General features: G+C 41.3%; 1 protein-coding gene across 3 annotated transcripts in view; it reads right to left on the reverse strand.

Moving 5' to 3' along the window:
- Positions 1-18,725, reverse strand: part of LOC120546935 (pleckstrin homology domain-containing family G member 1) — a 72,831-nt gene that overhangs the window by 22,313 nt on the left and 31,793 nt on the right. For 2 of the 3 annotated variants that reach the window (XM_039782200.1, XM_039782202.1), the window contains exon 2: positions 198-769. In XM_039782200.1, coding sequence (XP_039638134.1) covers positions 198-769 — 572 coding nt within the window. Of the gene's footprint in view, positions 1-197; positions 770-13,132; positions 13,496-18,725 lie in introns of those variants that run through there. The other variant, XM_039782201.1, reaches the window with a different exon arrangement.

Below are 18,725 nucleotides of genomic sequence, written 5' to 3' on the forward strand. Positions count from 1 at the left end.
ACAAAGAAGGAATCTGGATTATTTCTCATAAATTTTAAATCATCATTTTAAATTCACATACACGTCACACTGAACACAAATGTGTTCAAGGCCTCACTCTACATTTGATGTCCTGCCAAATGTAGGATCCTTCTGCGTCAGATTTCTTACACAGCTTGTTTTTATTTGACATATTATTGTGGTTGAGTGTTCCTTACCTCTACAATGCTGTGCAGGTCCTGGACGTAAGTTCTCTCTGTGTCTAGTATCTCCTGCACCACCCGGTCCACATACGACCTGGGTCCCTGCACCGGACCTGTCCGCTCTCCTCCATCTGGGCTCACCTCAGGCTCTGAATGTTCTGTCAGACTCTGTCCACTGCTCTGTCTCCCTTGTCCCCTCCCTGTGTCCACCCCGCCATCATTTTTGTCATCTTCCTCCCGGCATCCCAGCTGCCGGGCCGGAACCAGTTCCAACCGAATTGCCCCGGAGTCCCGGTCTGAGGTCACCAGGTTACAGTGAGGGGCAGGGACGAGGGTGGAGCGGCTGCCCAGCGAGCAATGACTGTCGCGGGAGGAAGCGGAGGAAGACGTGGAGCTGTAGCTGATTGGCCTTTCGGCACTGTCGGGAGAGGAGTCCATGCTGAGGGCGGAGCAGTAGCGCGAGGAGGTGTGGCGGAAAGCCGGGTTGCGGAGGCAGCGGGCCGGTATGTCTACGGAGCTCAGGGCTGCGCCGGAGTCCGGGACTTCAGGAAGAGGAGGTAACGCATCAGGCAGGTAGTTATAATCGTCTAGAGAGGGAAATGAGAGAAGGGAAGAGATTCTCATTATTCAAATTTCTCTTTCAGACCAATAATGGCACACACTAGCTTTCATTTATTTAAATGAAACCACTGGCTTGTGAGAGCTCCAGTGAAAAGGTTCTTCATGGCTCAAGTTGTACTGCAGAGCACTGCCAAGTGCATAAGCCAATATGATGTGCAAATAGCTGAATGCCTTGGTCTAATTTACTGGTTCTTTACAAGCACTGAGATGAGGGAGAAAATGATTGCTTGTGTCCATTGACCTTTCAAAAGTGCTCATTTTGGGCTCTGTATGCATAAACGGCTGTATTCTGTCTTGGTTTTTAATATAGCTTCAAACTGGACTTCCTGGTTTGCATTTCCTCTTCTGTCTGTGCTAACCTGTAGCAACAAGCCCACACCAATGCAGTCCCTTTAGTTGTTGTGCTGTTGTTGGTCTGAATGTCCCCTAAACAATGGCTCTGCCTATTGTATTTTAAATATATGGTTGTCACATTAACCATGATGGCTGTGTATAATTACTGCAAACAAATAAGACCACGGTCTAGACAATTGGTATCTAATAGCTAATACATGCCAACAGAATTGTCCTAGTGTTTCCAAATAAATTGTTGCATATACAATACATGATGTTGCCATCTGTCACAATGGCGTTGGGCCTTTCATATCTACCTTTGGAAGAACCTAAGCTAAAAACTAAACTAAAAAGTTTTAGATTTGTAAAAACTAGAAGAACCACGCCTAGTTCCTATTTTTTATTTTCCTTTCTGCTATAAAGCACAGCACACAACATCAGACATAAATATTAAGTGTAATAAGTTAAAGTAATTCAGGCAAAGTGTAAAATGTAATTTGTTCACAGTAATGATATGACTCCCAAAAAGAATGTCCTAATGATTCACTGATGCTGCAAAGTCACACGCAGAGCCCTTAAAATTCTAATTAAATTCACACATTCAACAGCCACCGACTTGTATTTCCCTCTCTCAAACTTAGTGCTTAAAAGACTCACTGTAAGTAACTTTTTAGCAGTTACAATACCACTTTCATATTCTTACAGTCTCTTTCTGTTTAGCATCCTAATTCCTGACATTCCAGCTGACCACAGTCTGACTGACCACCCGCCATACGCGGACCACTAGCCCTCCCAGATTTGTCCTGAGTTCCACCCAAAGAAACATTTCATAAACAAACAAACACAAGAAACAGAAACATTTGATTTCTAACGCATTTGGTAAATGTGCATGTGTGAGCGTTTTTGCAGCAAGACAGAAAAAACGATTTTAGTGTGAGTTTAATGACAAGATTAGGAGTGTAATACTGAGAACCCTCCACTCTGAGGCAATGAATGAAAGCCCTATTTCTATTGAAGAGAGACAAGCTTGTGTGTTTGTGTAGTGTGTGCAGCTACAGGGGTCTATTTGGCGTCAGGCTGATGCCAAACTGCCCCACAACCTTGTGTAAAGAGATCTGTTAAGACATGATTACTGGCTCCCAAGGCCCCACAGCCAGGCCAGCTGAAGTGAAACCACATATCCAGCATATCAAACAGAAGCCTTCCAAGTTTCCCCTCAACGTTTTCCAAGGACTCGCTTCATAGATAGGCCAGCTTTGACGGTAAGAACAAGGGGCAAATAAAGAGAGTGGACAAGCAAGGGAAGGACGACATGAGACGGCCTCATACCAGCTCAGTGGGAGTTTGACACCAGTCTTTATCACCAAAGCTCGATACACCAGTGACCCGGCAGGACCGGTGTTGTGGCAACATTGAGATCCAATGCCAATAGGACAGTGTCGCTCGCTCTCTGCCAGCAGCAGAGGCTCAGCCTAAACACGTCTCACTTCAAAGCATCGTAGATCATAGACTGGCATACAAAAACATGGAATGTGAAACTGAGAACAAGCTCAAAGAATCCTGCTCTCTCACCTTTCAAATAGGTACCTTGGAGGTCTTTTTGCTATGGTGACACCTCTTTTGAAAGCACTTTAGCAGCAGGCATGCTTGTTAGACTGGTCTGTGATGGAGAGATCACAGGTTTGATTCTGGCAACCACAACTATACTGATACCAAGTTAAGAAATAGAACCTGCATGTTCCTGCTCTAGATATTTATCTAACTTTTAATCCGTTTAACATTTTGGGAAAAAAAAACTGTTAAGAATAGAAGTTGATAACACTGTCACCTCAGAGCTAGTCCCAGGTAGGGTTGGGTATCGTTTGGGTTTTGTCCGATACCGGTGCTAAAAAGATACTTTTTAAACAGTCCCGGTGCGTAAACGGTGCCTGAACCGATATTTTTTTTAAAATCTTTTCAAAAGTATGTATATATTTAATTAAAAAAGAAAAAAGGAGCACAAAACAACAGAACGGCTTGTTTATTGCCAAGGTCATATGGTCAAAATTAAATGATTTATTAAAAATTTAATAACACTAACTTATAACAATAACTTATTTCACCATTAAATTGCTGGTAAACGGCAAAAACAACCACTAGATGGAAAAAGGGTATTTTACAATAACTTTGAATGCACCACAAGGCTGGCGAGGCAAGTTTCAAGTGAACGCACCATCTGTGTTGTTTTTCCGACAACGGCAGCTGCAGACTCCATTTATCTGTTGGAATCCTCTACACTGTAAAAATTATCAGGGTGGTTCTACTTAAAAATTTAAGTTCAATTGCTGCCTTAAAAATGTGAGTAAAGCCAACATTAAGAATAGTGTTGTTTCAACCCACAAAGTTAGATTATAGAATATGTTTAATTAATGATCATTTATTGTTTGAACTTGATACTATGATTTAAAACAACTATCAATACTACATTGTCCACTCAAGGAAACTTGCTTCCTCTTGTCAAGCAAAAATACAATTGTATGCTATTTCAACTCACGAAGGTAAGTTAGAGAAGATGTTTAATTAATAATAATTTATTGTTAGAACTTGATACTGTGAGTTAAAACAACCATCTATCTTACATTGTATATTCAAGGAAACTTGCTTCCTTTTGTTAAACAAACATACAATTTTACATTTAATTTCAACTAACTGTATTCATACCAATTGTCTTTTCAAGTTAGGTGTACTCATGTTTTTAAGGCAGCAATTGAACTTATACTTTCAACTTAAGCAAACTAATGTTTTTACTAAAAGATCACACACTGTAATAAATTTCATGGTAGTTTAACTTGGAAATGAAAGTTTACCTTCAGCCTTGAAAATCGAAGTTCACTCAACTTGAAGACTGCTTTTGTTTCAACTTAGAAATTAAAGTTAATGAGGTTGATGTAACTACAGTGTTCTAGTTTTGTTAAAGTTGTTATTTTAGTTGATTTAACTTTTAATTACTTAGTTTAACTTCATACTTTAAGTTAAAACAAATAAATGACTTTCTTTAATAATGCAAGAAACCTTCCTTGCCTAGTATAACAGACATACTTTTCTGCTTTATTACAACTCACGGTTTAAAGTTACAATAACATAACCACATTTATAGTGGAGATAGTGTGGATGCTTGGGTGCAGCCGTCCCAGGGACCCATGCAAAATAAGGGTCCCTCTAAAGCCTCTGATGTTGCGTCACTTGGGCTAATGAAGTGACACACTGCAGATTAATAGCTGAAGGAAGCCTATTACTGCTCAAAGTCTAATGCTGCAATACTCCAGCTCTTCTTATCAAACATAACAGTCACTTAACTCATGGTTACAAATGTAAACCAGCACAACAATGACAATTACCAGGCAACAAAACACTACATTCAAGCACACGTTTAATAAACGGAATTCAAACAAACAATTCCGAACAAACTGCAAACTTTTCAGCAAATTTTAACACAACTCTATTTACCGCCTTGCATCATGGGAATTGACCAGCCAATGAACCAATTGCACCTGACTGCAGTATGTAGATTGGGGTTGGGCTAAATGTGGGCGGAGCTGTTTGACTTTTGAAAAGTACTTTTCAAGTACATTTCAATATGAGAAGAGTGAAATGCCAAATTCACAATTCACAAGCCTTTGACAGGTACTCCCTCCTCCCACTAGTGCTTTGTTGTTTGCCACAACACTTGTTATATTTTAGTAGAAATTTGCATAGGCTACATCACTTATCTGCGGTGTATAATCAATTTATTCTGTCCATGCTTTAACTATGCTGTGAAGACAGGTTATTTTAAAATCGAAAGGCAACCATTTTTTGTTGCAACACACACACTTTTTTTTCAACTGATAACTTACATACCCAAGTTCAATCAACACATACATATCTGATAAAAAATTTAAATAGTGGACCCAATGAATAAATGCAAGTTTAACTTTCAAAAACTCATAAAGTTGAGTTCAAAATCCAAAACTTGTATAAGCGTGTTCAGTTAAAAATAAGAAATAAGTGGACATAACTAAATGGGTCTGTACTTTTTTACAGTGTACAGTGAAATACAGTCACACTGCATTAGCTGTCAGCATTTCAACCGTTCTCTTAATACATCCATGGTTTAATCCAGCTGCTAGCTAACGGTATGCTAACGTTACCTGCTGCCAAGTGTATTATGCTAACTAGCATCACATGCAGCAATGTTTCGGTTGCCTCTAACGTCCGTTTCCAAGCATCAGAGGGCAGCGCTGGCATTTCAGTGGCATCGAAATGAGGCACCGAAATCCATGTCACTATTCGGTCCGGTAGATACTGGTTGTTAAGGCACCGGTGCCATATTAGCACCGGATGTTGGTACCCAGCTCTAGTCCCAGGTGGTGTTTAGCTTAGCTTAGCATGAAGACTAAAGCAGGGGGCGAAAGCTAGCCTGGTTCTGTTCAAAAGTATGCCTACTAACACCTCTAAAGCTCACTAATGAACATGTTGCATCTCGTTTTTTTTTTGTTTTTTTTAAATCGGTACACAAATGGAAGTGTAGTAACGACAAGCTGTGGTTGTACAGGGAGTTTTGTGCTGTAACTATTTCCAAGGTATTAACTGAGCTTTAGAGGTGCTGGTAGGCGTATTTTTGGGCTTTAGTCAGAGCCAGGCTAGCTGTTTCCTGTGTCTAGACTAAGCTAAGCTTATCACCCAGCCACTGACCTAATCACAGATGTTTGAATAAGCATATTTCCCAAAATGCTGATTAGACTTTAAAAGTATAATATACGTACACTCTCCCTTTAGCACTGTATTTGTCCCCACTAATTCCTTAGGAAAATATTTGGCTTTTTAGCGGCTAAATGCTCTACTTTCTTTACTAGATAGTTGCTCATTTTGTAGTATTGTTTGTCGTAGTAGTATGCAGACCAACTAAAACAAGTAGCCAAATGAGCTAAAATAGGCTTAAAAGGCTGGATAGCAACTGCAAAGTTTACACAATTCCTTGTGGTTTGTCACTACGAGTTGCACCTTTCACATTACAGAGTCATTTGATCCATTGTTAAGTACTGATTGGAAGATTGATTGGTGCAGCTAACTGCTAAGTCTAAAAAAAGTCCAAAAATCCTACAGAGCCCTCCCTCTTCACTGCAACATTATGTAGATGTTTTTAGTAGAGGTAATTCCTGTTTTTTACAGGAATATCAAATTAAGTTAATTCCTGGTTACCTAGTTCCTAAAAAGGAAACTGAAATGTTTTGAAATCCACGTCTGAAAAACATGTTCTGAATCACATCTTTCTCTTATTTTAATTTTGCTCCACTGGCCTGCCAAGAAAAGCAGGAAGGAATTAGAGCATCTAAAAACTGAAGTGGCAACTGTATTTTTCTCAGACAAGTTTGGAACTGATTCACCGTGCGTGTGTCCATCCAAATGTTTGCACTCCAAAGCCTGACCCAATTTTTAACAATTACAGATCAGAAAGGACAAGGAATCTGGTGGGTGAAAACAAAACACACACACACACACACACACACACACACACACACACACACACACACACACACACACACACACACACACACACACACACACACACACACACACACACACACACACACACACACACACACACACACACACACACACACACACACACACACACACACACACACACACACGGCTTTTGGATAAGCAACACACTGCTTTCAAGTTACGTACACAATGCACAAAGGGTTAGATTATATTACATAACCATGACACTAATAGGTAACTGACCATTTTCTTTGCCCTTTGACAAATATATAATATATCTTTCCCTATCACAGTAAGTGATATATGTAAATCTATACTGTGTGTGTATGTTCCACACAAAATGCATTAGGTTTATCACTCCAAAGATAACACTAACTGAGCTAATAACTTAATGGTCCTCACACCAGCTATTGCGGCTAGATATGGGCAGGCAGAGTGTGCACACATGCAACCTGCCCTGCACGCACACACACACACACACACACACACACACACACACACACACACACACACACACACACACACACACACACACACACACACACACACACACACACACACACACACACACACACACACACACACAATACAGAGAAACCATGTTTCCGTTTGCCATGAAACCCAAACACCACAGAGAGAGATTGCTCCATCTTGTGTTTGTCCAGCCCCTCCTTCCCACCTTCCAGCTTCATGTTTGGGGCACACCCTGGCCGTTTCCTGGGTGAACTGGCTCTTGTACACACACAGATCTAGCACCCCCACCCCCACCCCCACCCCCACAAACACACACACACAATGGCTGAGCTTTAGTTATCTCCTGTCCAGATTATGTTTAACCTTATCCTTGTAAATGATCTCTAATTATGCTCCTAAACATGCAGATTGGGACTGTTTCCTGCCAGACAAGAAAGAGAGTAAATCAGAGTGTCTCAACAACCTGACTTCTATCTCTGGCTTTCATTTAACTTGAAAAAGACAAAGAGCTGGGGCGCTTTATCAGTTTAGCCAAAGTTTAATAAATTGAACATCAGGCCTGTCTGGAAGGCAAACCAGACTGAAGACTGAGCAGACAATGTACACAGAGGGTACAAAACACTCTTTAGGTTACAAGTAAACAGTAACACAACTCTTCACATACATTGTTAGATTAAAAAACACCTTTAAATGTATGTGTTTATTTTGATTACCACAAAGTAGGTGAAAAATAGATTTAAAAAAATCTATATTACAAGAATGTGGGTAGAAGATCTTTAAAACTATCTTACGTACAAACTGTTAAATACTCAAATACTCTCATGGACTCTGTTACATATTAAGCATCACATCTGGATTATATAGAGATTCTTGTCTTTACTTTTGATATCAGAAGCATTTTCAGAGCTGACCTCAATTATAGTAAAATGCAGTGATTTTCTTGCCATAGGAAACACAACAGATTTTTGGATGCACAGGAACATAAAAAAGGTTGAGATTGAAATAATATTTGACCAAACGATCTCACCAAAAGGTCAATTGAGTGGCTGTTCTGGAGCTTTTTGACAAATCATACAAACTCCCCAAGCAGAGGAAGGTGCACGGTTGGCATTGAAACATTTATGTTTAAATTTTCATTTAATTTCCTTGATACAACTAAAGACTCCACAATAGCCACTAAATGGACTTTTTAGGTGAGATAAATTGTCAAATGACGGGGGGAAAAAAGCTATTTAAACCAATGTGCTTGTTTTAAAAAAAATTCTAAATTCAAGTTATTACAAAATTCACTTGAGCTGCCCAATAACTATCCTTATTAATGGTAATGAAGATGCAAATATTGCTAACAATGATTTATCAAACACGTATATGTCAAACTGGATCGACTTGACCATCAGAACACTGTTCATGTTCATTCATACCTGCGCATGTATATGACAATGTGCTTAAATGGATAACTTCCCTCCATCGGTGGAGTCAGTCCGACACGCAAGTCCAGCCAGGTTTAATGACTCCTGCTACACTTCGGTTACACTCTTTATGGTCACCTGAAGTGCTCTTTATTCTGGAGTGGTCAGCAAACAGCTGTCAGCCCTCCTTACGGGCCTGATGATCTTCACAAGTAGCTCAAACAGCACTAACAGCTCTGTGAGTGTTTTGTAATAGGCATGTGAAAATGTGGATGTTTAACCCATAAACAAGTTCAAAATATTTCAAAGTATTATGTTGTATGTAGATGGATACAGAACAGCAAAAAAGAAAAAGCCTGTGTTTATTTTAAGTTGCTTGGTATGCCAAATCATTGGGTTTAAAAACAAAGTGACAATGTGTAGTATGCCGGTTTCAGCAACAAAGCCACGCAACTTCCAAGGAGTATCCCTTAGCAATAAAACACAGCAGTAAAAAAAAAAAAAAAAAGACTAACTTTAGAAAATACACACTCTAAAAGCTCTAAAAGTTCACATCAGATTTGGCTGAAGTTTGGAAGGCATTCATGCAAAGCGTAAAGACTGTGTCGTGCGAGAGAGGGAACAGGTGGTGAGTTTTGAAAGGAGGAATGATTACAGTGACAATGAAGGGACAGATACACTGTGGATCAGGCCACGCAGACCGCAGACTTGCATGCTGTTCTACTAATGCTAGGTTGGGTGTCTGCGTTTGGGTGTCAGCATGCAAAGTCCATTCAGTCATGGTTTTTGGGCTGCATTGGGACGGTCCGTGCGGAACGTTGTGGACATAATGTAGATGACAAAATTTATGTCACGCAAATTAAATTAACACTTTCTGGTGTGAGCAGACATTAAGAAAGAGGAGGTTAAAAGAGACATCATCATTTACAACCTGATATCAGCGAGGAGAGACCAGGACAACAGGCCATGTCAGCCAGCTGAAAGAATGTGCCCCCCTTCTCACCCTTCTTTATTTTTCATTAATGTAAGTTAAATCAAACCTGTCTGTCTTGATTCCTGCCATTCTTTTCTTCCTTCTTCCTATTGTACATTCAAACTCAGAATGTGTTTTGGCAGGTCATAAAGTAACGCCAAGTTCACTGTGCCATATGAGCTCCACAGGACATTCCTATGGGCTCAGACCAAGCCTCTCCAAGCATATACTTTACTATATAAAAATACACATTGACCAGCCTGTGTATATGGCTACAGACCACCAGGGCTCATATTTGCATTTGGAGCACATGTGTTCATAACACTCCCTATTCACACTAAAATGACTGAGTCTCATCTAAAGGGACCATGTAAGAGGATATCACTAAGGCCGTTGAGTCTCATTACTTTTGGAGTTACAGGGAGAGTTTACATATTTTAATTAAATTCTAAATGTAGATTCAGGAAAGCCAGCTCCTCAGACTTTTTCTGAAATAGAAAGTTGAATCAAAATAGAAGATCCACTGAAGAATTTAAGACAAAAGGAAAGCAAAGCCAGGGAATGTTAAACTGAAACAGGCAGAATAAGAAATGTTGCCAAGAAATGATTAAGTGTTAAAATATATTTATTCAAAGTGTGTGTAAAGCAGGTAGATTGTACTTTTGTGACAGATTTGCACTCTCTAAAGCCCAATTAGGTAGTAAAAAGGTGCAAGTCTGGTCTCACAGGGACAAGAGGACATTTAATACAACATCCACAGGTGCCCAGTTTAATTTATCTGGAAATGACCCGAATTTGAGGACAAAGACTGAAGCTTTTGTCCCAGAGAGGAGTAAGTTGACCACACACTTTGTGCAGCTCCTGGGTCCTTTAATCAACCTTGTTTGTCCATGTGTGTTCTTGTTTATGCTGCAACAGGCCTACCAGATGGCAGCTGAGTTCAATGCTTATGCAGTCTTATGGCACGACAAGCATACGGATAGATCGTTTTCATGCGAGTACAAAAGTTGAAAGTGAAAGCATCTCATGGAGTTATAGCCCATTAGTTTTTGTCTTTACTTTGGCAACATATTAACACAATTTAAAAAGACAATGTAATGGGAAAACATGGTGGGAAGAGGACATATGTGACTGTGAGAGAGTGAGAAATGAGGAGGAGAGGACCCAAAGGAATGAAAGTAGGAAGATGAGAAGAAAGGCCAGAGGTCAAACACCACCCACTCCCTTGCCTTTTCTCTTTTCTATATCCCACTCGCTCTGTCTCATTTTAAATCCTGCCTTTTGTAGTAAATTCATTCTTAAAGGTTTTTTGTCTATCTCAAACCAATCTACCAAATTCTCTTACCACCTTCAACTTTTAAAATATCTTCAAATGCAAACTACTTAGAGTTTTTGTTCCCTGCAGTCTGAGCAGTGACACAACAGCACAATGAAGCACCTAAGTCCCTACTGTCTGTTTAGTTACGGCCTCACATCTTCCGCCGCGTCCACTTAAAGGTCCGTCTCTGTTTGTGATAGAGACGCAGGCCTGATCTCAACTGACGCTAAGAACCTTAAAGTGTCACTCAGGATTTCACACAACAGCCAAATGACTGGAGCCGGGGGAGGAAGAAGAAGAAGAAGAAGAAGAAGAAGAGAGGGCAGAGATGGGTGGAAAAAGAGAAGAAGAGAGAATAAGCATTCCTTCTTTACCGTGTTGGCACAGAACAAGCTGCACAAGCTCCAACGATCTCAAGACAGTATTTCAAACATCTCAACACACGTCATGGCTGGTAAAGACAGGATTTTAAACTTGAGGTGTGACCTAATAGACTCCTATGGCTTTCATTGCCTCACAAAACATGGTTTAAGCAAACACGCACACAGCTGGGAGGCTAATTAGCAACAAATGGCTTTTTCTAACGATAAAGTAAAACCATTAAAATAAATAAACATCCGCCATGCACGGTTGCATTCACACATTTTACTGTATACACGCAGATTAACACCCCCTTATCTTCAGGTTGTGTTTATGAGATGAGAGTTAAGTCCGAGAGCCTAGTAGAGATTCTTTGTTTGTTATTGACACTGTGGACATCGGCGAAGAATGTGAAGCGTAGTTTGAGCTGACAGCACCGGTGTTTAAACTCTGTGGGAAAAAAATGTCCACCTGCAAACTTACACCCCCTATTTTCAGACACACACTCTCACACCCACCCTCGGGATACCCACGCGACCCTGGCTGCACACACCCTTGGCCTCCCTCGGAGTGTGACACACTAGCCTCATTCTCTGACCCGATTGGATTGCAGCCCAGTGGGAAAAAAAACCTCGCCACTGGACTTTCTGCATTCACTTCAGTTACACTCTGTTAAGTCCTGCAGCTCCTATAGCGATACACACACACTTGGGTGGACACTGAACCATGAGATTGGAAAACTATTGATTTGTTTTCTGTATTAGAAGGATTCCTCCGAAGGGATCTACCCCCCCCAACTCTGCACCCTGCTTTCCCCTCCACCCATCCAGCCTTCACAGGGCTGTGGTTCCTAGCACGTGAGTACTCAGGATGGGGGGCAGATGTCCTTCCAGAGGACTGGGCTAGCAGGGTGGGAGGAGAAGAACGGAGGGGTCCATTGTCTCCAGCACCTCTAAACCAAAGAGTTTGCTCTAAACAGTAATTATACCCCCGTTCTGTTCTGCTCTCCTCTGTACCCATTTGTAGCCACCCCCAACCACTGCCCTTAAGGCTCTAATTTGGGTCACAGGCGGCTGAATGGCATCTCAACACTCGGTCAAACCTACACCCAGCAAGAGGAAACTGACACGTGCTGTCCTTAAGTGCAAAAGAGTTAGAAGTCTATTTTATTCATTTTCTTAAACGTATTCAGGGACCATGTACGAAGTAAATTGGATGCTTTGTGTCACATGTAGCTGAAACGCATCATAAAGTTTTTTTTTTGTTTCCTGCAGTGACTGCATTGAAAATGATATCTGTAACTAACAACAAAGTATATTGTATAACCACTCGGATCGTGAAAGGACAACAGAAAGCTGTGTGCACCATCATCTCCGCATCATTAGGAATTTAACCCGCGATGTCTGCGAGAAAGCAAACACGCTCCATTCAACACCAGGGGTGAGAAAACAACCAGAAGACGTTCATACAACGGTACTGCAGAGAAACAGACGCTGCAGAGGCACAGCACTGTCAGCTGAGGAAAATAAAATCACACACCCACCACACAAAAGAGCCACTAAGACAAACAGCCAAACCATCAATGGCTGGTAAATGGACCTTGTATTTATAAGTTGCTATCTGAAGTTTGACTACTTGAAAAGATCCACTTTTTATACATTTGTTGTGTTGCCACGCATGATATCTTATTCTGATCATCAATAGCTTCCTCATTTCACCAAAGTATCGTGCATCGTGTAACCCTATTCTACATGAATATGGTTTAATACCGTTTGATGAAGCTTGCAGACATGCAACACCTGCGACAGCAAAATCTAGTCCCACCACATCACAGAACCACTTCCCCTCTGGAAAAAAACTTGAGTGTCTATAATTTAAACATGCTGGGAAACATCATTGAGCATATTTGAAGAATAAAAAAAATGCTGCTGCTTACCGGTAGGCATTGTGGCTTGGCTCCAATTCAATAGAAATTAGAGTGAATGAGTTTATGAAAAGAAAAAAAGTGAGGCCCAGGTTTAAAGGAAAACAGATTTCCCCGAGCAGGTCACATATCCAGAGTATTCCAAACAGTTTTCCCAGCAAAATTCTCTTAGATTTCCAAAATCATTGTGGATCCTTTCTCCTGGGAGCAAATGTGCAGTCCGCTCATTCAAAATATACACAGGAGCATGCACTCTCAGGTTTTCTTCTTAACACTCAAACACACTCCTCTGGCTGATGTCCTTTCTTTCTCTCACTTCAGTTTGCCAAGGATCTCCTCTGTCTGAATATCTCTCTCCCTCCCTCTCTCCTGTGGCAACACATCCACCGCCTGCATGTGTGTGTCTAAAAGTGTTCATATGTGTGTTTGCATGCGAGTGTGTGTGTGCGTGTGGTTGTATGTGTCGGAGTGAATGGCCTCTGCTCTCTACTGCTCCCTCCCTGCTGGGTATTCCCCTCCCATTGACTCCTCCTCCCTCTCTCCCACAGCAAATTACAAGGAGCTGGGAGTTCCTCCTCTCCATTTTCCTCTCTTTCTTTCCCTTCTTTTATCCCGCCCACCCCTCAATTTCATTTCAGCCTCTTCTTCTCTCGTTCCAAAATCAAACTTTTAAGCTCGGTCCGTAACGCTTCTAGGGCTGGCAACACCTTTTGTGTGTGTGCGTCTGCTGCATGCTCAGCAGGCATCTGAACTGCACAGCTCCAGAGATCACACACGTATACACACTTTACAAGGAGGAGAGAGAGAGGGGCGGAGGGTGTTACGGCTGATCAATAGGGCCGGGAGCCAGCTCAAACAAAAGCTCCTCATCCACTGCGAGACACTGCACCGCTCATTGTGTCCCACATCAGAGAAAGGCTGGACAGAATGAGCGCACAAAATGTCAAAAGTGGGATTCAAGACATACCTACATGAACATCAGTTGAAATGGATTAATTATACTAACACTTTTGGCTTGTGATGCCTCAAATTTTTTCCAATCGCTTCCTTTGAGGAACAGGAACAGTTTTTCTACAAATCCACCTTTTTCACTTAACAAAACAAACTTTTCAGTGCGTCTGTGTTTAAAGGGACACTACACAGCTTTTACAAATTCATCACAGTCAAGTCATATAATGCTTGCTGTGGCTCTGGGGGAGCTTTCCAACATTTGAAAAATTAACTGAACAGTACAAAATGGACGTGTGAGGCATTTAGGAGCTGGGGACGGTTTAATAAAAGACACTACTGAGTTGTATTGTGGTAATTTTAGGATATTTTTTGGAGTTGTACTAATACTAGGGAGTTAAAGTCAGGATATGTCGACCTCTGCTGCTTCGATTGTGACCATTCCTTAAATTTCAATGTGTCTCTTTTAAGCCCCCGACCTTTATGGAAGTGCAATACTAAATCCCTTTAACATTGCCTTAACACAAGGAGCAAACAATAACTTTACCTAAATAAAAGACAGCCCTTTACTTATGATTTATAACAGGAAATATTTGAGCAAAGACTCAAAATAAGAATCTGACCATGTTTCAATGCCAACTTTCAACACTTGACAGTTTGCTAAATTCTACGGAGCCCTATTTTGTTTGCCTTGTTTTAATTGAATTATTTTTAAAGGCCTGAGGAACTAAAATGATCCAATAATATACAAGAAGAAAAAAGATGAAAGGAAAATTTGTCTAGCAGAAATAAATCCTTTATGTTCTTATCTTAGGACCCCTCGGATTCATCTTTTGACCCCGCATAGGTGTCACGATTCCCCAGGTTCGGAACTTCTGCTCTAAAAAAGGTGTATAATTTGAGAAAGCAGTTATAGTTCAGGACCGCTCATGGGTCCCATAAGGAAGACACACATGAGACAATAGGCCCTCAGTCTCAAGCACTAAAGCAAATGTGTCGACTATTTGTCGTCCCTCTTTTAAAAGACAAGGACTGGTCCCAGCAGCATGGGGTCCTGCTAACACCACCCCCTTCTCCTCACCAATACAATAATAGAGACCCCCTGGACTATCCTCACACATACACACACATAAGGACCAGAGCCCAAGAAGCACAACCCCTCTCTCTAATTGTCTAAGGCTAGGTTGACCCACGAAGCCCCTAAACCTCCACTCCCAATCTAAATACACACACACACACACACACACACACACACACACACACACACACACACACACACACAACAACACACACACACACACACACACACACACACACACACACAACACAACACACACACACAAACACACACAACCTGTTGATGACAGAAACCTACAGCAGCAGTCCGGCTTATCTAATGCCCCCTGTATGCTCGGACCGCCTCCCTGCAGGAGATCGACCAGAGAAACAATATTGTTCCTTTTTTTACTGGATATGACAATCAGTATATGAGCTGCAACACATGTGGACACAGTAAAAAAAGAGGATGAAAGGGGAGACGGTAACTCTGAGGATATTGATAAAATCAAAGATTAGCTCTACTTTATGTTCCGGCTGCAGATTTGATCAGGCAAAAGAAGTCTTACGCATCTTTCCCTTGAAGAAACAAAGATTGCAGCAGCGTGTGGTTCACTAATGATATATTGATATCATCTGAGGATTATCATTTATTAATAGTCCAGTCTGTAAAATGCCTGTCACACCAGAAAGGAATAGTGCAACATTTTGTGAAATAAGCCTATTCACGTTTTTGCAAAGACTTGGATGAGAAGATTGATACCACTCTCATGTCTGTATGCTAAATATGAGGCTAAAGCCAGGAGGTGGTTAGCCTATCTTAGCATAAAGACTAGAAACAGGGGAAACAGCCTGGCTCTGTCCAGTGGTAAAAACATCTGCCAATCAGCACCTCTAAAGCTTACTAGATAACACATTGTACCAAGAAATGTAAAATTAACAATTAGCAAAATACACTACAAAGTGGCATTATGGGAAATGTAGGCTCCAATGTTTTTAGGATATCTCTGCTGCATCAATTTTTCCAACTCTTTTTGAAAAGAAATCTGTCCCTGGTAAGTTCCTAGACTTTATATAGGTGCGTTGCTAAATTGCTGGGGTAGTCCATTAAATGATTCATTGTTTTTTATTTATTTAAATCAACTAATAGTTTTTGCACTACTTGCAGTCAAGTCAATTATTATTATATCGGCTCTGCTCCAATGTCTCTTTAGTATGTCATCCCTATCCACTCAGAGAGCAGATTTCTCTCAAACTTCCTCCATGCACCCAGAGTCAGAATTGATGGTTTTGGAGTTGCCTTGATGCCAAGATGATTGGGAGCCATAGCGCCGTCGTGGTCACTATGACGACAGCGAGGCATTTATCTCCAAGTCAGAGTGGCATGTGGAAAGACAGTGAGAGAGAGCGAGAGAGAGAGCAAGAGAGAGAGAGAGAGAGGGCGGGAGAGGGGGAAGAAAATACTTATTGTCAATAAACCACTCCATTCCTCAAAACGCTCACTGCAAACAGTGAAACAAGTCACAGGGTTCATACTCACTCTATTTAACTTTTACTGGTACAAACACACACACACACACATAATCAACAGCATTGTAAACTCAAACTTAAAAGACCACGGCCTTTTGAAAATGTTTTAGAGTGTGTGTGTAATCAAAAATAAAAACTGTCCCCATTCAGTTAAGCATGTCCTGGAGGGATGAGGGCAGGCAGAGAACTTTTTGGATGATTGCTATTGCAGTGGGCAGTGTGTGTGTGTGTGTGTGTGTGTGTGTGTGTGTGTGTGTGTGTGTGTGTGTGTGTGTGTGTGTGTGTGTGTGTGTGTGTGTGTGTGTGTTTAAGGTCGACACTCTTGCGCAGACAGCCTGACAGCTTCTTCATTTTCTCAGCTGTCCACAATTTAAAGTGTAGTCTGTTTCTCTGGTAACCCATACAGTGCATAGGTGGACTACACTGAGGGAATAGATTCAGACTGAGAGAGACTGTGACTAATGACAGGCGTTTGTGGGTGGAGGGGTCATTCATATACAGTTTCCCCCTCCCTCTGTGACCCTGTCTGTCTTTGTCACTGGTGAGATGGATCATCTACAGACTCTTTGTTCTTGCCGCTTGAGCTCTTCATTTACCCCTTAACACACAGGGGTTTTTTTCCTCCATTTTCCCCATTAATTAACTTTAAGGTTTGAAAATTCATTCATCACTGTCTGAAAGTCCGACATATTCTGCAAGTCCTCCAAATTAAATGGCAAAATCACAGTGTGTTGTGATCTGACGCCCCTATCGGCAGCACAACATCATTTGTCATCATTTGTTTCCTCCCAAATCATTAATAATCACTGTTGAAAAATAAATCAGTTTTATGATGTGACAACACTATGGTTAAGGTTTAGTTTAGGCACAACGACTTTTTCAGGTTTAGGGAGAGATTGTGTCTTGGGTTGAAATAAGCACTTCTTAAAAAGGTCTGGGTTGAAGTGATTACTTCATTAAGGTTAGGGGACCTTCTATGTCATGGTTAGAGTAAAAATCAAATGGTTAAGGTTATGGAAGTATATTTTGCTTTGTTTCACCCCAATTAATCAGTAGCAAATGACGCAACTGTTTTTCACGTTGATTAAAAAATATGCCAATTAAACATTTTGGGAAATATGCTTATTCGCTTTCTGGCAGAGTGTTGCATAAGAAGATTGATACAACCCTCATGTCTGCCATGGGGGCTCACTGTCATGGCTCACTGGAACACTTAAATAGACTAAAGGCGTATTTAAGAATATTTGTAACATCTGTGCTACAAGTCAAATTGTCTGTAAAAAAGAGCATCCAGGCTATTATTTAATAGACATTTGCCCAATATTCATCCTAACATTATAAGTCTTGGTAAATGTTGAGATCTCTCTAGTATTTAAAATTAGTTCTGTGAATTTGAACAACCAACCTCCTTACGCAAATTTGAGGTCTTTTACCGTTCTACCATCGTCGCTCTTAATACTACGTCATCTTAAGGCTCTGACACACCAACCCGACGGCCGACCTTCGGCAGAAAAGGCAGTCGGACTGACTGACTCCCCGAGTTGGCCAAAAAAGTGCCTCGGAACACACCAAAGTGACGCTGACTTGAGCGTACGTTCTGCGCGTGCACAAGACGCAATACATCTCCATAACAGTAGGCGGCGTTAATCTGTATTGTCGCCCAAAAAATGAAAACCGGCAGCTGATTGGACAAACGTGTCACGTGGGTCTGGCTTTTCCCTAATTTCAAAACTGACCTTAAGGTCCCATGACATGGTGCTCTTTGGATGCTTTTATATAGGCCTTAGTGGTCCCCTAATACTGTATCTGAAGTTTCTTTCCCGAAATTCGGGCTTGGTGCAAAATTACAGCCACTAGAGCCAGTCCCACAATGAGCTTTCCTTAGTATGTGCCATTTCTGCGTCTGTAGCTATTGAGGAGGAGAGAGGGGGGGCAAGGTGGAGGGTGGGGGTGTGGCCAACTGCCACTTTGCTCGTTTGAAAGCCAGGATGTCTCTCTGTCATGGGTGGGTCGAATTCTCTGGGCGGGCAAAGCAGAGAAAGGGGAGGAAACCTTGCTCCTTATGACCTCA

This window comes from Perca fluviatilis, chromosome 18, assembly GCF_010015445.1.
Source record: "Perca fluviatilis chromosome 18, GENO_Pfluv_1.0, whole genome shotgun sequence".
In the NCBI taxonomy this organism is placed as follows: Eukaryota; Metazoa; Chordata; class Actinopteri; order Perciformes; family Percidae; genus Perca; species Perca fluviatilis.